The 26763-nt window shown below is 43.2% G+C and overlaps 1 protein-coding gene across 4 annotated transcripts in view; it reads right to left on the reverse strand.

The window, feature by feature from the left end:
- Positions 1-26763, reverse strand: part of LOC137422005 (choline transporter-like protein 1) — a gene marked incomplete at its 3' end in the record, with an annotated part of 50479 nt that overhangs the window by 17620 nt on the left and 6096 nt on the right. For 2 of the 4 annotated variants that reach the window (XM_078768912.1, XM_078768913.1), the window contains 7 exon segments: positions 4076-4262; positions 4369-4514; positions 4768-4857; positions 14578-14747; positions 14896-14986; positions 15981-16117; positions 22093-22235. In XM_078768912.1, the coding sequence (XP_078625038.1) occupies positions 4076-4262; positions 4369-4514; positions 4768-4857; positions 14578-14747; positions 14896-14986; positions 15981-16117; positions 22093-22235 (964 nt within the window). 4 annotated transcript variants of the gene reach the window in all.

Here is a 26763-nt window from a genome sequence, read left to right on the forward strand (position 1 = left end):
TTGTTGCTTGAATGCCACATGTGGAAATCCCATCCTATTCTTAATCTTCATCAATGATCTCACTGACTCTCTGGACAATCATCTTCATATCTTTGCTGATGAATCCACTCTGTGCCATGACATCCCTCATCCTTCTGACAGAGAGGCAGCAGCCTCTTCCCTCTCTCCTCAGACATTGGCAAAATCAAAAACTGGTCAAACACCTGGAAGACGTCTTTCAGGCCTGAGAAATCTATCTATCTATCTATCTCTCTATCTATATCTCTCTCTATCTATATCTCTCTCTATCTATATCTATATCTATATCTATATCTATATCTATATCTATCTCTATCTCTATCTCTATCTCTATCTCTATCTCTATCTCTATCTCTATCTCTCTCTCTCTCTCTCTCTCTCTCTCTCTCTCTGGATCATTACCAAACCCTCCCATCTTCTTTCTCAACAACCGTCTCAATGAGGTTCAGTCAATCAAACTCTTGGGTCTCACTCTCAGCAATCATCTCTCTTGGGCAAGCCACATTTCAAAGTTGGCCTGCAATGCCAGATGCCAACTGGGCATCCACCATCGTGCAATGTCCCTAGACTCCTATCCACCTACAAGGCTTTCTTCTGCAGTTTGAAGGAGTACTGCTCCCCCCACTGGGCTCGCTCCCCTGCCTCATCTTGCTCAGCTTGACGCTCTGGAAACCAAGACTTCCAAGATCATTTGAATCTCACACTATGAAGCTGAGTCGTTGGGCCTATCACTTCACCATTGCCGACAGGTCGCTGGTCTTTGTCAGCTACAGCCTCATTTCTGATGTTGCACCCTCTGCCCTCTCTGCAACCCTGTCCAAGTTAAGCTGCCTAAATCCAAAACCACTGCTCACCTCCCCTCATTTATTCCTCTCTTTTCCCATCTTTGGAACTGTCTTCCACACACTCTTCAATCAAAATGCTCCCTCCAGATCTTCAAGACAGCTGTTCACCACCATCTCCGGTCATCCCCCATCTAAAGCCATGATGTTTTCTACACCTGTTAAACATTCCCCACCCCTCCAAATTTTTTGCATATAAATGTATCCATCTAGTCCGCCCTTTGTGTTCTTCCTTACCCCCCATGGTTACCTGCATCTCTTGTTTGTCCGTCTCAGTCTATTTTCAACTTCCGCCCTGCTGTTGGCATTTCCCCTTTCACCTGCTGTTCCCTTCACGTCATGTCCTGATTACCTCCACGCCTAAGGTGGATGGAGGTTATGTTTTCACCCCTGTCTGTCTGTCTGTGAATAAGATATCTCAAAAAGATGTGGACGGATTTGGATTAAATTTGGCAGGCAGGTAGTGGATGTGACATGGACGAAATGATTAGATTTTGGTGAAGATCCAGATTCGGGTACTAGAATTTAAGTGATTCTTCACCATTGAGAAATAGGACTAAAACTGATACATAGCACGATATCTCAAAAAGTTATGGACGACTTGGTTAGGTGACAAGAACAAGCAGATTATATTTTGGTTCAGGTCCAAATCCGGAGCAGGCCTATCAGTGGGATACAAAGCATAAACTGTTCAGCCTGGCGGAGGTTTGCGCTCGACTGAGTGCTGTTCTAGTTTGTTCTGTGTCATAGCTCTTCCACAAGCCCCCCAAAAAATTCCCCCTATTCAAACAATACCCCCACATTCGCGGATTCGACATTCGCGGTATTTTCCAGGAACGTATCCTCCGCGAATGTCACGGTCAGACAGTATATACAGACTTGGCATTGAATATGGAATTTTTTTTTTTTCTTGACTCGGGTTTACTTTCTTAACTCAGTATATCAATCTAGTGAGTTTCTTTTACACTTCGGTGATTTATTTGTTAAAAGAACCATGTCACTGATTGTCTGTTGCAGCAAGAAGTCAACAACAGGATTATATCACAGGTGGCGTGGCAAAATGTACGGACAGGTGCATTTGATGATTGGCTTCACAGTCGGGTATACAAGGGTTGTTGCGTTCTGTATTAGTGGAAAACAACTGCTGCATGTCTCCAAAGGTTATTGCCGCTTCCCCTGGAGATGGTCCGTCAACTCGACAATGCTGTTTGTCATGGAGTGGTGGCTTTACGAAATTACGGCATGAAACAGCGTGCTATTGCTCGGCAGTATGGCATCACTCAGGGTCAGGTGTCAAAGATCCTGAAACGAAATGCTCAGAGGGGTGTCCCTACTCCAATACCGAGGCCAGGACGTCCCCGCAGAACCACAAGGAGGGATGATGGCCAGCTGCACCGGTTAGTCCGCAATGGCCGTACCAAGTCAGCTAATCGGCTTAGGGCTGAGTGGCAGCAACTGACAAATGTGCCTGTATCCAGAAGGCTAGTCAACCAACGACTGGTTCAAGCAGGCTATCGTGCCAGGCGTCCCCTGAGAAAGCCACGCCTGACCAGACAACACCGCCAGCGCCGATTGCAGTGGGCCAGAGAGCACCGTCAATGGCAGCCAGGACACTGGAATCACGTGATCTTCAGTGACGAGTCTAGATTTCTGGTCTATCGTCAAGATGGTCGCGTCCGAGTGTGCAGACAAGTGCATGAAGCCTACAACAAAGATTGTATAGTGCCAAGAGTCCAAGCTGGAAGTGGTGGGGTGACCATTTGGGCTGCTTTTCATGCAGGGGGCAAAACTGACCTGGTTGTCCTGAATGGAAACCTGAACCAGTTCAAGCACAGGGCCATTCTGGAAGAAACATTGCTTCCATTTGCTCGTGCAGCCTTTCGAGGACACTTTGTCTTCCAAGATGACAATGCACGGCCTCATCGTGCTCGCATGATCCAACACTTTCTTGCTGACCGTGGTGTAGAGCATATGGAGTGGCCTGCCATGTCCCCGGATATGAATCTGATAGAGAACTTGTGGGCAGAATTAACGCATCAAATCGACCACTTGGACCAGCAGTCTCTCTGTGCATGAATTGCAGCAGGCTATTGTCACTGCATGGCAAGCGATTCCTGTCCAAACCTTGGCAAATCTCGTGAACAGCATGCCTCAACGTGTACGTGCTCTCCTGAATGCTCGTGGGGGTTACACGAAGTACTGAACTGTAATTTTACTGTCCGTAATCCCAGTCGTAATTTAACTTTTGTTTTTGTTTAAAAAAAATTTGGCTAATGTGCAAAATAAAGAGATACTTCTGGAAAACGTGCAGAAGTTTAACACAATACTGTCCATGAATTGAGTTCGATATCAGTTTACATCACTTTCAAGGATCAATTTATTTGTTTCGAAATGTCAAATGTGGTTTTTGTTTCTTTTAAAGGTCACATTAACAAAATCTAGAATAATTTCAACATAATTCCAATGAACTTTTGGTTCTAAGACATCTTGAAAAGTAAGTTCACCCCCACAAAAAAAATATTCCATATTAAATGCCAAGTCTGTATAATGTAAATCCTACTATAAATTTGCAATTGGTCACTGGCTTTGACAAAAATACCAATTTGTATTATGGACCTGAGGCATCAAATGCTACACATATAATTGAACAAACCATTTCAAATGGAGCACCTCGCTGCCATTAGAGCATTTAACTTGGATCAGATGTGGCAATAAATATAAATTTATTGGTGAGGTGAATGGAAATGTGTGTGTGGAAATGGCAATAAATTTATTGGTGAATTGTTGTTCCTAGCTTACCAGCTCGATGACAGAGAACACTATTTGCATTTTTGCTACCTTCATCCCAATCCCGTTTAGAATCGCATGCGGGCACAGGCAACTTGCTACTTATATTAATTAGTGTTCTCAAGATTCTCATAATAAAGGGTTGTTGAAAATTTTATAGAAGCTCAAATGGTAAAAACGTTTTGCCCTGGATGAGCACGCACACTCATCATTATGTTGCGTGAAACTTGATAAATAAAAGCTTCGATATACCCAATATCCCATCATGCACAGCAGGATGTAATGCTGTATCAGCACAGGTTAACTTGTGGTGCATAATAATCATAGTGGGCCAAATTCTGGTCCAAGTCTCCTGTGCCAGTCGTACATTATGTAACAGTCGCTCACTTTGTCGATTTTTTTCTTCTTTTTTTTGTATGACAAAGCACCTGCAGTGGCGAGGAGCATCAGAACGGCAAGCCAGTAGACCCAAAAGAGCAACAAGGCAATGAAAGTCCACAAAGGCTGCATCATGAGGAATGGCATGGCCACCAAGACACGGCCCGCATTGTGGAAGAGTGCCACGGCTAGGCCAACGCGCTTCCGCAGAATGAGGACTGCCAGGAGCACCAGCACCTGCACGCCACATTCATTCCAACAATTAAACCAAGCCTTCACACAAAACACTTTACTATCCATCCTACTCTCATTAACAGGATTTTGGCATGACGCCATGACGCACTGTAAAAATGGTTGCAGCAATTGCGTAGACAAGAAGGCCCGTCTCGTTATCATTTACTATGGGAGGCCGGGGCAATGCCAAAGGCAGTGTCGTGTTACCCGAAACACGGTACTCCACATACATCCACCACATTATGCCTGTGCCCGCTGAGGTGTGGGGGGGAAGAAAACAAAAGCGAGGGAATCAGAGAAGGCATCAAAGCTACATTCATGTGCACTCATCGTCCAAACGAAGGCTTCAAAATGCAAGTTAAAGAGGATGCAAAAGATTTGTCTTGGTTTTATTTTTTTTAAGCAGAGAAACCGAGTTTAAGAAACCTGAAACCCATTCTCACACTGCCACTTCTTTTCAAAATATTACAATAAAACTGTTGGGTTGCGGTTAAGAGAGGGCACGTACCCAATGAGCCAACGATCAGCAGGATGGTGAGAACCCACACAAGTAGAGCGGAGATGAAACGGATCACAAGCATAGTGATGACAGAAAGGACTGAAACAGAGGGTGGGCAAGTGAAACATTTATCAGGTTGAAGACCTCATCTGTGAAATGTGCTGCTGAAAAGCAGCCACTGTATCGAGAGCAACGCCATTTCACCGATACATGCAAATACACTTACAATAATATACCACTCAAATCAGTACAGCTGAAAGTGTGGCACAATATGAAGGTGGACATCACCTGCAGGTAAAATTGCAATTTCCACCATGTTTGCCCAATGACTAAAGCCAACTAGATGGTATTCATAGAATACTTACCCTGCACAGTCAACTTGTTGTGAGCCATCTCTTCTATTTTTTTACATTTTTTTTCTTCTTTGATCCAATATGGCTGCCAGACCACATGAGCGATGACATCATAAATCTATATTCTCTAATATAATTGTTGCATAGATCACGCTCAATACATTTCAAACTGATCAGACTAAGCGTGGTCCCTGTCGAATTATGACGTCATAATTATGGCACCAATGACGCATCGTTAACAACACCTATTCCTCATATGGAGTTCTTTACAATGAGCCATGTTTCAATTTTTCCATAGAGCAGTTTTGGAGATGTAGAGGTGCAACATTTTTCTGTTTTTCGAAGATGGCGTCTGTACCACATGACCTATGACGTCATGATCATCATTAAAATATTCTAAAGGAGGAGGCCCGTCTCGTTATGGTGAAAATTGTGTCCGTCAGACCAACAGTTGCTGGAAGAAAATTCATAATGATTGGATAAGTGTTGTACTTGTCGAGTTATGACGTCATAACGAAGGCACCAATGACATCATCATTAACATATCTTATTCCTCATGGGAAGTACTTGACAGGTTTCAGAGTTTTTGAGGTGCAAAGTGTTTCCAAGATGGCGGCTGTACCACGTGACCTATGACGTCATAATAATCATTAAAATATTCTACAGGAGGAGGCGCTCCTTTGGTGAAAATTTCATGTCAATCGGACCAACGGCTGCCGAGAAAATGAAATTTTAAAATGCAGACACGTACGGCACACGGCACACATATGTACCCGAATGCTTAACCCCGCTTTTTGCTTCGCAAGCGCTCTGGCTATCCATCTGTCTGTTGGTGGATTTTTACCCCGTGTGTGTGAAGCGAGAAGCGGGGTTAAGCCATTGGTTCACTTTGTCTGTCTACAAACGTCAGTTTTTGATCGAGGAACAATGTAATTTCATTGTACACCACTCTTTCAGATTCCATCTCCGGGTGCTGCATGACTGTCATCGCCGGGCAAAGAAGGGGACCTGGTGATGACGTGCGCCAAAAGGGAGTACTCAGATTTCACTCTGGTTTATTTATTGTTTTTTTTTTGTTTTTTTTGGTTTTTTTGTATACAAGATCGAGGCTCGTGAAAGAGCGAACATTAATCACACAGAAAGACAAACAGACACACAAAACAAATAACATCGGGAGCGGTAGACAAGATGGGGAGAGAGGGGGAAGGACACAAACACAACATTTGAGAGCAGGGACCGAGAGACATGGAGACATCGAGAGAACTGTGGGACTTTGGGGGGAAGGCATGGGAAGGGGGGGGGGGGGGGGTGGGAGAGGTATAAAACGTATGGACACTGCCAAGACTTCCAGGAAAGAAGTTGGAATTTCAAACAAGGTGGATCTGGGGTGAATTAGTGGGGGTAGAAAAGATCAAGGTTTTGGATGGGGGAAGATAAGAGATGGTGGTGAACAGCTGTTTTGAAGACCTGGAGGGAGGAGTGTGATTGAAGTGAGTATGGGAGTTTGTTCCAGAGGCGGGAGAAAAGAGGAATGAAAGAGTGAAGGTGAGCAGAGAGCCGAGATTTCGGCAGTTTAACCATCAGCAGTTTCGGCAGTTTGTTTGTTTTCTTGTTTGTTTTCTTGTTTGCTTGTCTGGGCGATATGTCAGCCATCCTTTGAGCTAGGATGCGGAAACTTCAGCACAATAGTGAACAAGTGCTTTGGCAAAAACGTTATTTTTATCTTGCCAAAACGAAGTTTTTGCAAGATGTATTAGTCAGCTTGTATGTTTGTTTGTGGTTAATCATTTTTTTTTTCACGTTTAGATCACTCTGTAGACCACAGTTATTATTGGAAACTCCTGTAACTTCGCATATCAGAGTCCTATAGAGATACCCTTCAGCACACAAAATTTTGAAGGTCAAGGTCAAAGGTCAAGGTCACTTTGTGGTCAATCATGGAGGTCGACGAAACACTAATTTTTTGAGTAACTTTGATCGGATCGTCTCCAACCTTCATGGGAATCTAGTATATGGTCCGGCGCTCAGCTGATTAGTTTTTGGTGGCGATCGGCCTTGACCTTCATGGTTAGCGCTGGAGGTCGAAAATTATTGACCCCAAGGTCAAATTTTGAAATCGTAGGTACCATATCGAGTAATACCTCATATGAATGCCCTTGATGAGTGCTTCCCAGATCTGTAAACAGTTTGACGCTATGACGTCATTTGATGACGTCATGACGAAAAAACGGAATTTTCACATTTTGGCAAGATACGGTTCACCCTGTGGGTGACATATGTTTTATTTGTTTTTTGATCAATCAATTAATTGATTAGTTACTTAATTATTATCGATTAATTACGCACTTATTTATATCCTTTCTCTTCTGGGCATTATCTCAGGCACCTTTTGAGCTCAGAAGCTGATATTTGGACACGACAATGACCAAGTGATTTGGCTGTAAAGGGAGAACATTGCTATTTTTGGTTTATTGATGAATCGATTAATCAAAAAATAATTTTTAAGTTAGATGCGGATGAAACGGTGGTGGTTTAGGTATTCTATTAACCAATTGATTAATAATTTAATTATTTTACAATTACTATATATTTATTTTCATTATTAATCATTTATTTATTTTCTTTCTCATCTGTGCAATATCTCAGGCACCTTTTGAGCTAGGAAACTGATATTTGGACATGACAATGACTAAGCGATTTGGCTATAAATGGTATTTTCATTTATTGATTGAACAATTAATTACATCTAAATTTTCAATCAATTAATTATTTCAAAAAGTTAGATTCAGATGAAGCAGTAGTGGTTTTGGTGTGCTATTAGCCAATTGATTAAGAAATACATTATTTTACGATTATTTATTTGTGTTGATTATGAAAATAATCAATTAATTATTGTACACTGCTCCCTCCCAATTCCATCTCCATCTGCTGCACTGTGGCATCGCCAGGCACCAAAGGCACCCCAGCAATGTCGCGCGCTGGAGGATATTGTTATTTATTTATTTGGAATGGGGTGGTAAACTTTGAATGTAGATGTACTTGTTGAATGTTATATTTTGAACACAAATTGAAAAACAAACCTGTAGTTTAGAAGTACTTTGGCTTTGAATCAACCCTGATCGCGCATGTACAGTGAGGAGCGAGATAAATTATACAACTTCGAGTAAAGTAAACGACACTTGCCAGTTCATCATTTTTTGCCAATCTGCACGCCTGGAAACTTACTGTTTTTAAAAGCCTTCAAAAAAGGACAAAAACAACGGGCACAACGACCTAATGTAATGTGTTAAATAAGATGGTGTGAAAGACTCTGCATCAACGGCGGTAAATTTCTGATTTTTTCTTTTTGTATACAACCTTTAAAAATCAGCATTTTATTTCAATTTAATTGTATTCTGGAACTGTAAAACACAAATCACCTTTTTGGCATTTTCAAGACCCTTCCGTTGAGCAGTACTTGGACAAAATATTACAGCATTTTACATCATCCCGACCAATGAAATCTGCTGCTCACAGACCTCGCCCATGTCATCGTTTCTCAAGACTGCATGGGGTAAGGTGTTCTATGAACTCTCTAGATTGTTACTGCAATAACTTTTGAACCACTGAAGGGACTTCAGCCAAACTTGGCACAATTGTAGAGTGTAATATAAAGATGAAGAGGTTCGATTTTGGGTTAAAAAGGTCAAAGGTTTAATTGTCAGTGCAAGGCCTATGTGGGAGCGATCATGTGCCCATTAAATGAAAAATCCTCGTTACCGCATTAAGTTATGAGGAGCTATCAACCCAACTTGGCACAAGGATTAAATTACAAGAATTAACTGATTACATTTTAGGTTCGAAAGATCAAAAGGTCAAAGGTCATGTGCCATTATGAAAATCCTTTTGAAGACCATAACGAGTTAGAAGCATCTGATGTTGTTTCTCATCTACTTATCTGTCATTTCTCCCCAACTCATGTGACCTTTAATTGTTCACATGACATCCAAACGGAGATCAAACTTAACAGTGGGTTGCCATCCAATGTTGGCAGAAGGCGTATCCATTGCCGCAATCGCGTGAAATTCTATTTTCTAGTTTAAAGATATGTAATGAAATAGAGGTGCGTGGTAATGCTGGTATACCAAGTTACCACGATTTGTATTGTCAACAAAACGTATTCTAATACTTTTTAAAGATACTAGTATGTTGCGCTCTTTAAATTTATGAATGTTTTGAATAGAAATGTCACGTGTAAAACTACCAGGTGATAAAAATGTATGTTCAAAACTACACTTGCCATGTTAAAATGTGCTGCTGGAAGGTAATATCATATGTGACACATGTATACTGGTAATACCCATAACAGGAAAGATAGCAGACGCTGATAAAGTGGTAAAAAAAAAAATGAGAGAGGAAAGGCTGACGTGTGGAGTCGTTTTGGGTTAAAGAAATGCAAAAGCGATAACAAAATTGGAGAACATTGCACTTTGTCACCATTGTAATACGTCAGAGGGACAACAAATTTGAAGACGAACATGCAGACAACGTCCACGTCTTGTCAGATTCAGTCTGTTCACAAAGAGGGAGAAACGATGATAAAATCCATTTGAGTCGGCACATGGTCAAAGATTCCACCTCTCAGCCGACAAGAAAGCGACTTGTGTTCATCAAATATTATCCCCACACTTTTTGGGGGGAAAAAACGTGGGGGTTATTGTAATCGGCACCGTCCATCTGTCTGTCTAACTATCTCCTCCTAAACAGTTATGCAGAAATTCACCAAACTGTTGGTAGTTATGATCACCACATGGCGGTGCAATAGAAGTGTCATTTTGGCCCCTGTGAAAGACGAAAGATAGAAGGTGCAATAGAAGTGTCATTTTGGCCCCTGTGAAAGACGAAAGATGACTGCGAAAGATCAAATACCGAAGAATGAAATTACCGAGAATGTGGTGGATAGGAGTTCAGGTGTGCCAAGGAAGGATTTCGTAAGACAGAGGATGCCCAGTCCGAGACTGGCTTTGGAGGCCAACTTAGTAATGTGGTGTGCCCAAGAAAGATCTTGGCCGATCGTGAGACCCAGGAGTTTGAGTGACTGAACTTCCTCACAAGGATTGTTAAGAAGGTAGATGTGGAGGAAGGGGGTGGGTGGTTTCCAGACGGTCCTTTCAAACAGAGAAATAGTGAGAAAGGGAGATTTGTCAGGATTGAATGACATATACCAAGTGTTTGACCAGCTCATGATTCTATCAAGGTCTGAAGAGAGGGAAGAGGCTGCAGCCTGCCTGTCTGAATGATGAGGGATGTCATGGAAGAGGGTGGGGTCATCAGCAAATAGATAGAGGATTTTCCAGAGAGTCAAAGAGATAGTGGAGGAAGATCAGGAAAAGGACTGGGCCCAGAACACTGCTTTGGGGGTCTCCAGAATTAACAGGAAGAGATCACAGTATCTTGTTGAGAGCCACACATTGGCTATGAGAGTGGAGGAAGTTGGTAACCCAAGAGTGGAGCTGGCCTTGGATGCCATAGGCAGAGAGTTTGGATAGTAATTTGGGATGCCAGACTGAATCAAAAGCACGAGTACGTCCAGCGATACGGCACTGATCTCATGTCTGACATTGATTGCGCTACTACTCCATCCATTGTTGGCCGAGTCGAAGCAGCATGACCAAGGTGGAGTGACCTGGTCTGAAAACCAATTTGTGATCTGAGGTGAAGAAGTTCAAGAAAAGGAAAGATTTAATGTCAATTGCAATGATGGATTCCAATACTTTGCTTACAATTGGAAGTGAGCTGATAGGTCTGTTGTTAAGGGGATCCGTTTATGCACCATGTTATGTCATGCTGTGATGTTGGCGGATTTCCAAGCAGACGGAAGATGACTGCGGGCAAATTATAGGGTGAAAAGGGTAGAAAGAGGATGGGTTTTTAGGACACGAGACACGAGAGAACGTTTTGGACACAAGAGCTGATGCTGTCCGGTCCAGCGGCAGTCGAGGGTTGCCAGAAACTTCTCCACCTTCTCAGGTGCAAAAGACACAGAATCCAGGAGCAGTTGTGTGATTTGGCAGAGTGGGTAGAGAGGGAAGGAGAGAGACTGGACTGGGTTAGTGTCACTGGATTTGGAAGCAAACATATAACTAAGAGATTCAGCCTTATCATGACCTAACAGCCTAAGATTCACGAGCAGAGTTGGCTGTGGTGCCATTTGAAGTGAGGGGAGGGTTGAAGAGGGAGGATACTCAGGAGAAAGACCTAACTTAACAAGGCACAAGTGGGATTTGGAGGAGAGAGCAGGTTTCAGTGGAAGAATTCCAAGGCTTAATATCAGAGATGGTAGATTTAAGAGACCAACCCTAAAGATAGATGGCTGCTTGCAAGTCCTTGCCAAAGTGCCCGAGTGAACTGCCAGACTCACCGGCACTGAAGCCGCCCCTCTGAGAAGAGCCAGAGAGATGTTGACCATCACAAGCATATGATCAGATGAACCAAATGGAACAGAGGAAGAGCAGGAGACATTTGTGGGGAAGATAGTAATCACTAAGTCCAGAAGGGAGGAATCGTCATTGCGAGAAATCCGGGTCGGAAAGTTCACAGATCGAGTCAGTCCCATGGACACACATGTGATTGTAGATCTCCAATGATCTACAGAAGCCAAACAGAAGCTCAATTTTAGATGCTATCAAGGGATTATATTTCTCATTTTATTCCACTTGAATGAATGAATGAATGAGGGAGAGGAGAGAACAAAACAAAGCAAATACAAACACCAAACAAAATTAGATCCTCCTCCTTTCTAATTTTCCTTGCAAACAGAACCACTGTCTGATACTCAAAAGGTTCAATGATATAGAGATATCATAACACTTGAAAATAAAAGAATTACCGAACATTATAAGAATGGCGTCAGCTAACTTATGGCACATTGAGCACGAACTCAATTTCCCACCAAGCGGATTAATGTCCCAAACGTTTTATGAGACGTTATATCTTCCATTCCCAAATGTCCATGCGGGAGTGGATAATTAATTATTTTATTAACAAGAATGGAGGGAGGGGGAAGGAGGAGATAACACGAGGCAAAACAAGTAGCAAGCAAATAATAAATAAATTAATAAATAAATATCCCATGCCCACGACCCAACGACATTCTTACTTAGCCTACAACTTATCCCATTCACTCAAGAGAACACAATACGAGAACAAGGTAGACAAGACAAGAAAGAAAGAAGGAAACCTGCTCGAGGCCCTGTGCCTTGCACACGGGGTTGGCGCGTGCCTCCCTTCGCAAGGCTTAGGAGTTATTTGGGGGTGGGGCGAAGAGTTATTTCCTACACGATTCTCTCGGCAACCCTACCAATGTGGGGGAAAACAGCACACTTGTAAACTACATGTACTAAGAAATAACTAGTCTACTCGATCCCCAATTATTCCCTTAAACCATTCCCATAAGAGTATTGATTGTGCTACTACTTAAATGTTTCCAGTTGTGTATAAATAAAGCCCAGAAGAGATATTGCTGAAGCCATTTCCAATGGACTTCAAACATGGCACTAGTGCTGGTGCTGATTTGTACTCCAAACATCAGAAGCTACAAAGGTGACAACGGAATGGATAACATCATGTAACCCAATACTTCCTGTAACCATCCACGTCTTCTCCATTTGTCCTTGTGGAGCAAACGAGCTTAACCACAAACAAAAGAGGAGTCATATCCCAGTGGCTGGAGTTTTGTCCCAGATAAAATGCACACTTTCTCCATACCTCAACGTACGGCAAGTAGCACCAGGTAAATCGCCAAAGAGGGTGGCTCTTGCAAGCCCAATTTGTGTTTACATGATACATGGCCATTCAAGAATAAATAAACAAGACGACGTCATGCAGAGCACGATACTTGCAAAGATCCTCCCAAAAAAGGTTACCATGGATACATCAAATTGTCTATTTCATTAAGATTAAAATAGAACTTAATCAAAGCTCGGGTCAATCAGATTAAAATTGATTTTTCAGATGAAAATTGATATCAGAAGTTTGACCTTGATTTGACCTTTGACCTTTTGACATCAAAAATAGTTGGTTTCCAAATTCAGTGAGGCACTGTGCAATTGCTGTTTAATTTTCAAGTCAATTGGATGAAAAGTGACGATTTTTCATATCAGAATTGATTGTAGACGTTTGACCTCGAGTTGACCTTTGACCTCAAAAATAGTTGGTTTCCCAATTTAGTGACTCAATATGCAAATACTGTTCAATTATTTTTTTGTATACAGAATCGAGGCTCGTGTAAGAGCTAACACATTGATCATGAAAGCATACACAGACACAAAGCATTCAATGAAGGGAGCGGGAGACAAGAGGGGGAGGGAGAGGGAAGCACACAAGCACAACAACAGTAGAGAACAAGGACGTCGGTAGATCTGTGGAAGTGGGAGGGCTGGGGAGGAGGCTGGGGTACACGGTATAAAGCAAATGAACACTACTAGGAATTTCAGGAAATAAGTTGGGGATTGAAGGAGGCGGACTTGGGGTGTTTTAACGGAGGTAGAACAGATCAAGGTTTGGATGGGGGAAGATAAGAGATGGTGGTGAACAGCTGTCTTAAAGACCTGGAGGGAGGAGTGGGATTGAAAAGAGTGTGGAAGTTTGTTCCAGAGGCGGGAGAAAAAAGGAATGAAAGAGTGAAGGTGAGCCGAGAGTCTTGATTTTGGCAGTTTCACAAGAAAATGGTTGCTGGTAGATCTTGTGCTTCCTGCAGGAATATTTGGGGACAGAGCACAGACAGAGCAGGGGGGACAAGGCCAGAGAGGAGTCGGTAGAAGACAGAAAGACCACTTGAAAAGACCACTTGAAAAGACCAATTGAAAAGACCAATTGAAAGGCCAATTGAAAGACCAATTTTCATGTCAATTGGATGAAAAATGACAATTTTAGAAATTTGACCTCAAGATGACCTTTGACCTCGAAATAAATAGGCTTCTTCCTTGTGACCAAGTTTCGTGAACATTGGTTTAAAATTGTGAACTGTAAGCGATTGACAGACGGACAGACAAACAGACAGACAGAATAATGCACAAGACCAACCAGTAATATATATACAACGTGAACTTTTACATACACCCATTCTTCCTGAAGTGAAAAAATGACCACTTGAAATTGCCACGAAGGTCCACGATTGCTGGTGGCAATCGTGGACCTTCGTGGATCAATCTGTATGTCTGTGTGTTACAGGATACAATGTGTCTGTATGCTCAAGGTTGGTCTAAATGAATGCAAATGAAACTTCATGGCCCAAGACCTAATGCCAGTGATTCGCCGTGTAGGTATGGTACTAACGGGCAGAGAGTAAAGTCAAGTTCACCTAATGATGAGCAGTTAACACACAAGTGCACGCTTCATGTCAGACCTCCTTTTTACATCCTCTATAAATAATGCCCTTCCTACATTTGACACATCATTTGTCAAGACCAAACTTAGCAGGACGCACCTAGGGAAAGGAAGCAAAGACCGAAGATGATGTCTCGGCTCGCCATCACACTCCCAATGACCTTCTGGAAGACATCAAGGTCGTTGAAGAGACCAAAGACAGTCTTGAGAAGGTCAGCGAAGCAAGGTGGGTCAATGGGCATGCAGCGATGCAGCAAAGGAAGCGGCTTGCTGAAACAATAGAAAACGTTCAAAACTTTTTATTGGTGCTGTTATGCCTTTGGTACAAATTTCAAGTGACAAGGAAAGCCTCGAGCTTGGTCTCGAAGGTGCGAATTTAACCACGGCAAAGTGGATGGATTGGACATGAAGGCAATACCTGGGCAAAACCGGCAACTTGGGACACAATCCCCCTTCCATTTGAGGGGCATACTTCTCTGGAGTAACCGAATAATCACAAAGCAAAGAACCTGGGGTTTGGACAAAAACGGAAGGTGAGATTAGGAAAGTGGCAAATACAGAACTTTCGGAAAAGAAAATGAAACCAACAGGATTTGCATGCTGTGCGCAATGTTACAAAGTGCAGAAGATAGGGAAGCTGTACATCAAGTTCAAGCCAAATTGATTACTACTGAAAGGGGTACATGGCATGTGCCCAACAATGGCGTGTGCTTCCAGCGGCTTTAGGCAATTGCATTGAAATGGCTGAATAATGCAAATCTTTCCATAAAGAACTAGAATGGCACTCAGTAGAGAGCATACCTCCACCTGGTTGGCCATATCACTCAATGGTGAAGAATCAAAATTTCGTCAAAAATTAAATAATCCTCATATCAGAATCCATATTCAGATCTTCACCAAAATCGAATCGATTCTTCCTTGTCACACACACACCCTGTCTGCCAAGTTTCGTCCAAATCCATCCATAACCTTTTGAGATATCCTGCTATGTATCGTTTTTGGCCCGATCGCAATGGTGAAGAATCACTGAAGAAATTAAATAATTCTCATATCCGAATCCATATTCAGATCTTCACCAAAATCGAATCTATTTGTATTTGTCAGACACCCAACCGGGTCCACCACGTTTCGTCCAAATCCGTCCACAACCTTTTGAGATACCCTGCTATGTATCGTTTTTGGCCCTATCTCCCAATGGTGAAGAATCACTTAAAAAATTATAGTAGCCGGATCCGAATCCAGATCTTCACCAAAATCTAATCATTTCGTCCTTGTGACTGACATACGCTACATCTATGGCAAATTTCGCCCGAATCCGTCCACAAATTTTTGAGATATTTTGTTCACAAACAAACAAACAAACAAACAAACAGACAGGGGTGAAAACATAACCTCCATCCACCTTTGGTGGCAGAGGTATAGATAGGTCAGGAAGATGCAAGCTCAAGTGTTCGAAGCAAGGCGATGATGTCGGCTGCGGAGAATGTGGGCAATAACTCTCACCATTAACGATGGCAAACTGTCGGACTTCACCAATCGTGGAAAGTGACGTTTCTGGGCAGCGGGCCACACACAGCGAGAGAGAGCGAAACCGTAGATGCACGGTGTCCAAGTTGCACACGTCAATAAAGAACACGTACCTAGGACAGGAAGGTATTTGCACAAACTTCAAGGGTAATCATTCTCAAGATAAACAAACAAATCATTTACACAGGGGATGCTTGGCTGAAAGAAAGGAATCCGATTTGTCGTTGCCATATAGAGTCCGATGAGGTCTATAAGGATGGAAGGATCTACTCGAGTAAAGACTTCCATTTTGCAGATTTTATTCAACTACAGATTACAGACTGAGGCCTTTTAAGATTTTAGCGATTGGATTGTCAGACAAGGCAGCACCACTGGCAAACAAAATCTGTACATTCCACCTCAATGAACTTGACGATTTGTCTGCCTATCCATCATCCATCGTCACTTGGCACTGCAGAGGTAATGCAGGCCGACAAGACAATTTGAAGTGGAAGAGTTTATGGCTGGTGGACTGGGAGGCCAGTCCAGAACCAGGCCAAAGTGTGTCACCACTGTAGCTTGTGTACATCTATATTGTGTATATCTTGTTCATGTCTTTCACTGAGGAGAGGCTTCCGTCTGGCCACTCTGCCATAAAGCCCAGATCGGTGGAGTGTTGCAGTGATGGTTGTCCTTCTGGAAGTTTCTCCCATCTCCACACAGGATCTCTGGAGCTCAGCCAAAGTAACCATCGGGTTCTTGGTCACCTCTCTTACCAAGGCCCTTCTCCCCCTATTGCTCAGTTTGGCCGGGCAGCCAGCTCTAGCAAGAGTCCTGGTTGTTCCAAACTTCTTCCATTAAAGAATTATGGAGGACACTGTGCTCTTGGGAACCTTCAATGCAGCAGAAATTTTTTTGTAGGCTTCCCCATATCTGTGCCTCGACACAATCCTGTCTCTGAGCTCTGCAAGCAGTTCCTTCGACCTCATCGCTTGGTTTTTGCTCTGATATGCATCGTCAGCTGTGAGACCTTATATAGACAGGTGTGCGCCTTTCCAAATCATGTCCAATCAATTGAATTTACCACAGGTGGACTCCAATCAAGGTGTGGAAACATCTCAAAGATGATCAAGAGAAATGGGAGGCACCTGAGCTAAATTTCAAGTGTCATAGCAAAGGGTATGAATACTTATGTCAATGTGATATTTCAGTTTTTTCTTTTTAATAAATTTGCAAAACTTTCTAAAATCCTGTTTTCTCTTTGTCATTATGGGATATTGAGTGTGGATTGATGAGGGAAAAATGAATTTAAACGATTTCAGCATAAGGCTGCAACATAACAAAATGTGAAAAAATGGAAGGGGTCTGAATACTTTCTGAATGCACTGTATATATACAGACTTGACATTTAATATGGAATATTTTTTTTGGGGGGGTGAACTTACTTTTCAAGTTGACTTAGAACCAAAAGTTCATTGGCATTATGTTGAAATTATGCTAGATTTGTTAATGTGACCTTTAAAAGAAACAAAAACCACATTTGACATTTCGAAGCAAATAAATTGATCCTTGAAAGTGATGTAAACTGATATCGAACTCAATTCACGGACAGTACTGTGTTAAACTTCTGTACGTTTTCCAGAAGTATCTCTCTATTTTGCACATTAGCCAAAAATGTTTTCAATAAAAACAAGAGCTAAATTATGACTGGGATTACGGACAGTAAAATTACAGTTCAGTACTTCGTGGAACCCCCACGAGCATTCAGGAGAGCACGTACACGTCGAGGCATGCTGTTCACGAGATTTGCCAAGGTTTGGACAGGAATCGCTTGCCATGCAGTGACAATAGCCTGCTGCAATTCACGCACAGAGGTAGGCTGCTGGTCCAAGTGGTCGATTTGACGCGTTAATTCTGCCCACAAGTTCTCTATCGGATTCATATCCAGGGACATGGCAGGCCACTCCATATGCTCTACACCATGGTCAGCAAGAAAGTGTTGGATCATGCGAGCACGATGAGGCCATGCATTGTCATCTTGGAAGACAAAGTTTCCTCGAAAGGCTGCACAAGGAAATGGAAGCAATGTTTCTTCCAGAATGACCCTGTACTTGAACTGGTTCAGGTTTCCATTCAGAACAACCAGGTCAGTTTAGCCCCCTGCATGAAAAGCAGCCCAAACGGTCACCCCACCACCTCCAGCTTGGACTCTTGGCACTATACAATCTTCGTTGTGGGCTTCATGCACTTGTCTGTGCACTCGGACGCGGCCATCTTGACGATAGACCAGAAATCTAGACTCGTCACTGAAGGTCACGTGATTCCAGTGTCCTGGCTGCCATTGACGGTGCTCTCTGGCCCACTGCAATCGGCGCTGGCTGTGTTGTCTGGTCAGGCGTGGCTTTCTCGGGGGACGCCTGGCACGATAGCCTGCTTGAACCAGTCGTTGGTTGACTAGCCTTCTGGATACAGGCACATTTGTCAGTTGCTGCCACTCAGCCCTGAGCCGATTAGCTGACTTGGTACGGCCGTGGCAGACTAACCGGTGCAGCTGGCGATCATCTCTCCTTGTGGTTCTGCGTGGACGTCCTGACCTCGGTATTGGAGTAGGGACACCCCTCTGAGCATTTCGTTTCAGGATCTTTGACACCTGACCTTGAGTGATGCCATAATGCCGAGCAATAGCACACTGTTTCATGCCAGAATTTCGTAAAGCCACCACTCCATGACAAACAGCATTGTCAAGTTGACGGACCATCTCCAGAGGAAGCGGCAATAACTTTTGCAGACGTGCAGCAGTTGTTTTCCACAATACAGAACGCAACAACCCTTGTATACCCGACTGTGAAGCCAATCATCAAATGCACCTGTCCTTCCATTTTGTCACGCCACCTGTGATATCATCCTGTTATTGACTTCTTGCTGTGAAAGACAATCAGTGACATGGTTCTTTCAACAAAGACATCACCGAAGGGTAAAAGGAATTCACCAGATTGATATAATGAATTCAGAAAGTAAACCCGTCAAGAAAAAAAAAAAATTCCATATTAAATGCCAAGTCTGTACATACATACATATATATAAAAATACATACATATATACATACATATATCTGTACATACATACATATATACAAAATATATATATATATATATATATATATATATATATATATATATATATATATATATATATATATATATATATACAGTGTGTGTATATATATATATATAAAACCACCATAAGAGGCCATTTTTCCCTGCAAGCGGGGGTTGGCCTTTTTCGGGAACTGTGGTTGTTGTTGTTTTTCGGTCCCCTTTTTGAAGCAATGTTTTACGGCCGGATGCCCTTCCTGACGCCAACCCTTTTTGCCGCCTTTAACGACAAGCAGGGAATTACCAGTGAACTGGTACTCAAATTTGCCGACCTCGGAAGGATGACAGGCTGAGTCAACCCCCCTGGCGTTAATTCAGCGATTGACCGGGATTCGAACCCAGGATCCTAGGATCCTAAGCTGGCACCCTAGCCGCTAGCCCTATATATATATTTTAACAGAAATGTTTTTCTCACAGGATATTTCCAACTCCCCTATCTCTCACTGGTTATTCTCTGTTTCGTCTTTGCTTCTCCTTTGGTCACCTCCCATTGGCCTGGAAGTCCGCAAACATTAATACTCCCATTTGCAAGAATGGTACGAAAACAGACCCTATCAACCACAGACAAGTGGATTACTTCCAATTAGAAGCAAAGTCATAGAATTCATCAGTGCTGGTGATGTAAAATCTTTTCATTTATTTCTTTATTACTTGCAAAATCTAAGATTTTTCAAGTATATTGGTCGATTGCGTTTGTTATTCTGTGTTTGTTTGTCTGTTTGTCACCGGTCTACAGGTCACAATTCTAAACCGATCATCACGAAACTTCACCAAACTGTAGAGGTCGTCACAATTGAGAAGCCTATAGATTTTGAGATCAAAGGTCAAAGGTCATCTGGAGGTCAAATTTGTAAAATCGCCATTTTTAATCCGATTGACTTGAAAATTGAACAGCATTTGTATAGTGAGTAACTAAATTGGAAAACCAACTATTTGAGGTCAAAAGGTCAAAGGTCAACTCATGGTCAAACTTCCAAAATCATCCATTTTCATCTGAAAAACCATCAATTTTCATCCGATCGACTTGAAAATAGAATAGCATTTGCATATTGCCTCATTGAATTAGGAAACCAACTATTTTTGAGGGCAAAAGGTCAAAGGTCAACTCAGGGTCAAACTTCCAAAATCATGAATTTTCATCTGAAAACCCATCAATTTTCATTCGATTGACTTGAAAATTGAACAGCATAATTTGTATAGTGCCTCAATGAATTGGTGTTGGCTTAGCGGTTAGGGTGCCGGCTTGGGATCCTAGGATCCTGGGTTCGAATCCCGGTCGATTGCTGAATTAATGCCAGGGGGGTTGACTCAGCCTGTCATCCTTCCGAGGTCGGCAAATTGAGTACCAGCTTGCTGGGATGAATGGTCACGGTGTGTACGCCGATTTAGAATAGGTACACCGTATCCCTGCGCATCGTAAGAGCGTGACCAAGGGTTGGCGTCGGGAAGGGCATCCAGCCATAAAAAACATTGCCTCAAACAGGGAACCATGATTGCCATGGGGCCCGCAAGGCTAACCACCGCTCTAGCCGGGGAAAATGGCCTTAAAACGATCATTCATTCATATTCTCAATTAATTGGGAAACCAACTATTTAAGGTCAAAGGTCAACTCAAGGTCAAACTTCCAAAATCATGAATTTTCATCTGAAAACCCATCAATTTTCATTCGATTGACTTGAAAATTGAACAGCATTTGTATAGTGCCTCACTGAATTGGGAAACCAACTATTTAAGGTCAAAAGGTCAAAGGTCAACCCAAGGTCTAACTTCTAAAATCGTCATGTTTCAACTGAAAAATCGTCACTTTTCATCCTGTTCACCCGAGCTTTGATAAAGATCATCAATTTTAATCTTGATGAAATGGACAATTTGCTGTATCAATGGAAACCTTTGGGGGTGGGAGGGGGGATTTGTCGTGCTCTGCATAACGTCTTCTTGTTTATTTATTTATTTTCCAAAGATCCTCACGTCCGACCAACATTTTGGATTCCGTGTTAGTCGCTCAATTCTGGACGTACTATTGCTCCTTTCTCAGCAATGGTTGGAGGTCCCAAATCTCAATCCAGGATGACATGACAGTCTTCCTGCACATCCCTCCAGCATTCCACACAGTCTGGCATCCTGCTTTCCTTGCAAAGACTGGTATACGAGGCCACTTTAATGGCTGGATTTCTGACTCCCTCCCCTCTCCCCTCTCCCAGTGGTGGGTGGAGTTCCCCTTGGCAGTGTGTTGGGCCGTGTCTTGTTCCTCATCTATATAAATGACTTTACCTATGCTCTGCAAAAACCCTCTTCCTTTCTGCAGAAAGCTACACATTATGCCGTACAGTACCCTCATCCCACTGCTAGGCAGACTACAGCTGTGTCACTCTCTGCTGATCAGGAATTGATTAGATGCTGGTCTCAAATGGAACATATCATGCAATCCTGGAAAAAAGGCTCACCATACCGTTCAAGAAGGATCGTTAAACCAACCTACATACTTATCTATTTCCATGGTCAGCCACAGGGCGAGGTTCAGTATCTTGAACTTCTCGGCCTCACCTTCAGTATCCCTCTCCTGGTTAAAATTCCAAAATCCATGCTGAATGCACACCTCCACTCTTTCATTCCTTCCTCTATATGGAACAGCCTTAGAGGCTACCCTTTCCCACTTTTCCCTGCAGGACTTCAAACAGGCAGTGCACAGTCAAATCACGTCATCCCCCAACCTGATCCATGACCTTTATTATTCCCATTAACCCTTCCGAATCCAACCATCTTACTTGCTCGTTGCAATATTTCCTCCCCATCTCTCTCATGTTCATTATTCCCTTGCTGGTTGTGCCCAAATGTTTGTCATGATTAAAATGTGTTTTATTGAAATTTAGATAGCATAAACCTAACAGAGTTTCCACAATTAAAAAACTGGTACTTGTAATATGATTGGACATAACAGGCAAGGTTCACTCACGGTCGATCCCTCATATCCTGGCCAGATTGTTGTATACCATTGATTGGGCGGTTGGTTGAGCCACAGATGTTTCCATAGCTGTCATATCCATGCATAAGTCGGTTAGCAGCACCCGTGTAGATGGAAAATGCAGCTATGCACATCTGTAGGGGAAGTAGCAAGGCATGGTGTTTGAGATGACAATACGTTAAATCATTGGACAGTGCATGTGTCTGACTACACCGATCTCCATCCACTACCTAAAATGTGGGGAGGACAGGGTGTATATATATATATATATATATATATATATATATTCTCTTTTGTATACTAAATCAAGGCTCGTATAACAGCCAAGACGTATAATATAACATAAAGGGAGCGGGAGACAAGAAGGGTGAGAGAAAGAAGCACAACAACAACAGTAGTGAACAGGGGAGATCTGCAGAAGAGAGAGGGCTGGGACGGGGTACACAGGATAAACAAGATGGACACTACAGGGACGTTCAGGAAAGACAACAGGGAATTTGAAGGAGGTGGGTTTGGGGTGGATTAACGGTGGCAGAAAAGATCAAGGTTTTGGATGGGGGAAGACAAGAGATGGTGGTGAACAGCTGTTTTAAAGACCTGGAGGGAGTAGTGGGATTGAAGAGAGTGAGGGAGTTTGTTCCAGAAGCAGGAGAAAAGAGGACTGAAAGAGTGAAGGTGAGCAGAGAGTCTTGATTTTGGCAGTTTCACCAGAAGAGGGTTGCTGACAGATCTTGTGGGTCCTGCAGGAATATTGGGGGGGACAGAGCACAGACAGAGCAGGGGGTGCAAGGCCGGAAACGAGTCGGTAGTAGACAGAAATACCACCAACCTGCCTGCGGTGAGAGAGTTAAAGGCCCTCAGAATCAGCTGCATCACAGGAGATACCAATGATTCAGAAAGCCTTGGCTTCTACAGCGTGAAGCCGAGCTAGGTGTGAGGCAGGAGCACCAGCCTAGAGGGGAGAGCAGTACTCCATCAAGCTGCGGATGAAAGCTTTGTATGTACTGAGGAGCTCAGAAGTGCCAAGGAAAGACTTCGCATGACAGAGGATGCCCAGTCGGCAACTGGCTTTGGAGGCCAGCTTGGAAATGTGGTTTACCCAGGAAAGATTATGGGTGACAGTGAGACCCAAGAGCTTGAGTGACAGAACTTCTTGAAGAGGATTGTTGAGAAAGTAGATGGGAGGGTTTTCCAGATGGTCAGTTCAGAGAGATATAGAGTGTAAGATTTGTCAGGATTGAAAGACATGTTCCACTTGTTTGACCAGTTTGTGATTTTATCTGAGTCTGCAGAGAGTGAAGAGTCGCCCTGTCAATCTGAGGGATGAGAGATGAAGCGGCAGAGAGTGGTCATCAGCAAGGAGATAGAGAGGATTTTCCAGAGAGTCAGAGATAATTAATGAAGACCAGAAAAAGCACAGGGCCCAGAACACTTCCTTGAGGAACTCCAGCCTGGACAGGAAGAAGAGATAAGAGATGAGAGAATTCCATTGACAGCTCCATGCTGACTGCGACCGGAGAGGATGTCCGTGCGCCATGAGTGGAGATTTCCATGGATATCATAGGAGGAGAGTTTGGTGAGCTGGGAGGGGTGCCCGACCGTGAAGAAGGCATGAAATATGTCAAGGGAGATAGCTGATTTCCTGGTTGGTGTTGAGGACCTCCATCCATTGTTGAGACAGCAGAAGCAGCTTGTCCAGGGTGGAATGACCTGGTCTGAATCCAAATTGGTGATCTGACATCAAGCCATTGGAGAAGAGGAAGGATTTTATCAAAAGCAATAATGGATTTCATGACCTTGCTGATTATTGGGAGCAGGCTGATTTGTCTGCAGTTGCAAGGATCTGTTTTTGCCCCTTTTTGTGTAAAGCAGAAATGTTTGCTGATTTCCAAGCTGATGGAAGATGACCTTGAGCAAAAGAGAGGGTGAAGAGAACGGAGAGAGAGGGTGTGAAAGCGCGGCAGAGCAGGATTTTAGGACCCGTGGGCTGATGCCGTCTGGTCCAGTTGCAGAATCAGAGTCGAGGTTTGACAGAAACTGCTCCACCTTGTCAGGAGAGAAGGACACAGAGTCCAGGAGCAGCTGGGTACGACTGGGTAAGGTGGGTACAGAGAGAGATGGGTTTGGGACACAAGATGTTGAGGCAAACACAGAGTTGAAGCATTCGGCTTTGTCACGTGTGGTGTCAGCTGTGTAGCCGTTTGAGGTAAAGGAGGGAATGGAGGGGGAACAAACACCAGAAGCAGATTTGACAAGACGCCACCAGGATTTGGAGGAGGGAGACATGTTTGAGAGTTCAGTGTGGAGAGTAGAGAGATAGTTTCCTGGCTCCATTGAGGGGAGACACACAATTGTTCAAAGCTTTGTGAAAGGAACTGAGATTACCATCAGTTTGATTTGCCTTCCAGGAGGTGAAGGCAAGTTGTTTCAGGGAACAAGATTTTGATCATAGCAGTGATATACATGTATATGATCATAAAAATCTTTGATTTGAACTTTTGAAAGTATTCTGAGACACCACTATCGATCACGGAGCAAATGGAGATTATAGTAAAATACTGTATATACTTATTTCATTTCTATTTAATGCTTGTTTTCTTCTTTTTATTTTATTTTGAGTACGTTTTATTACATATATGTAAGGTATAACTGTTTAATAATGTCCATTATTCATGGTTGGGTGTTTCTTACCATTCAAAAATAACCATTTGATTTAACGGATTTTCTTCATTAATGGACAGCCCCTCCCCCTACTAGTCCATTAAACTGAGGTTTCACTGTTGTTGTTCTCCTCCTTTTCCCTTTATAAGGGGTGAGGTCCGATGGCACCAAACTCCTGCCCTGCCTTGACAATCACACTCCTCCACTCCCCTCTGTCTCCAGGCAACTCTCTCCACTCTCCAACCATTCCCACCTTTCTGATATCCTTTTTCACACAATCGTCCCTTCTCAACTGTGGTCCACCTCTTTTCTTTATACCTTGTTCCCTCAACCTATCCGCTCTCTTTGCCATTCTCTCTTCCCCCATCTGCACCAAATGTCCAGCCTATTTCAGCCGAAATTTCACCAATGCACACCAATCTTCTCCCTCAGTTCATCCATTCTCCTTATACCCACCTCTTCACTCCCACAATCGTCCTGACCCAGTCGTTCTCGCAAACCTGCAGCCTCTGTTGTTGTCTCTCTGTCAGTGCCACCATCTCCAGACCGTAAAGGTAGGCCGGCGTCACACACAAAATCAGAACCTTTCGTTTCAATCAACTTGAAACCTGTCTGTCATTACTCCCTCCACCCTGCTCCACGCATTTGCACCCACCTGAATCCTCCTTAACACCTCTGTCTCTGACTTACCGTCCCCGGTCACTGTCCACCCCACCCGAGAGATACTCAAGCCTATTTCCTTGTCTGATCACCTTCCCCTTTAACCTGATATTAATTTCTGTACTCTGCTGCCCCACCCACATCACCTCCATCTTCTCCATGTTCATTTTTCAGCCCATGTTTCTCAAATGCCTCCTTCCACTCCCCGAATACTTCCGACCTCTCCCACCCACTCTCCACCACAACAACCAGATCGTCTGCATACAATATTCCCCCAGAATATCTTTCACGTTTACCTTCCTACTTACCAGCACCATCATCATGAAGAACATGAGTGGGCTGAGAGCACTTCTTTTGGCACGAACTTGACATTGTATACCAATTAAAAACGACTTGTTCTCAACTTGCACAATACAGATAATTATTTAACATTTATTCTTTACTCAATCTCTGGGGGAATCCCGTCAGAGTGATTTGCTTCTTTGGGGCTGTGGGCTTCAGGTGAGGACGCCAGGGGCTACTGATGATGATGACCTATGGTAGCACTGTTGCTGGGGGTGCAGCTGTGCTGCTAATGCAGTGCCCCAGTAGATCAGGGCAGGAATTTAGCCATGTTCCAGCACACAATAGCCTGCTCCTGTGAAAGACACCCGTGAATCTTTAATATCCAACAACTAATACTGGCGGCCAGGAGAGCCAGATTGCCAACCATCACATCTAACAGACGGCGTAAACATTGATACCATCACCGCACTGCCTGTGATACTGCAGAGGGAATTTACAGCTGGGTTGAAAATCAAACCAGAGCTCAAAAGTCGAGTACATTATGCTACCTCGGACCAACCTGTCAGTCCAGAGGAAGACAACACTTTGGAACGCGAGTAGAGAGTCATGTACAAATCCCCATGAGGAAAGTTTGACGGTCAAGTTTGGCTCGTGACATACAAATAGACACAAGGACCTGTCTGCCAGCACTGTTTTTTGAGTATGATAAAAAGAACAACTCGGTTTCTTTTGCAAAGAAGGTTAGTTATCGCAAGCACCCTGACGAAAAATTCCAAATTCCAGCTCCAACCTTCAGGTGGCACAGCATCTGCGATGCAGCCTGCAATGATGTTCAGCATCAGCCAAGTGCTACACATGAATACCTGTATGATGCAAAACCATAGCTGTGTGAAGTAAGAGATAGGTTTGAGAGATACACGTATTAAAGTACACCATGTCACAGCTGTTCTCAATAAGGTTCACCAAGGAAGGTGCCACACCTGCTCTTTTTGTCACTTCTAAACTTTACCTTGTCTATGGGTTGTTTTTTTTCTCTGCTAGAATTACCAGGATTTT

The sequence above is a fragment of the Myxine glutinosa genome, unplaced genomic scaffold (genome assembly GCF_964187855.1).
Source record: "Myxine glutinosa unplaced genomic scaffold, kmMyxGlut1.1 SCAFFOLD_699, whole genome shotgun sequence".
NCBI lineage: Eukaryota > Metazoa > Chordata > Myxini > Myxiniformes > Myxinidae > Myxine > Myxine glutinosa.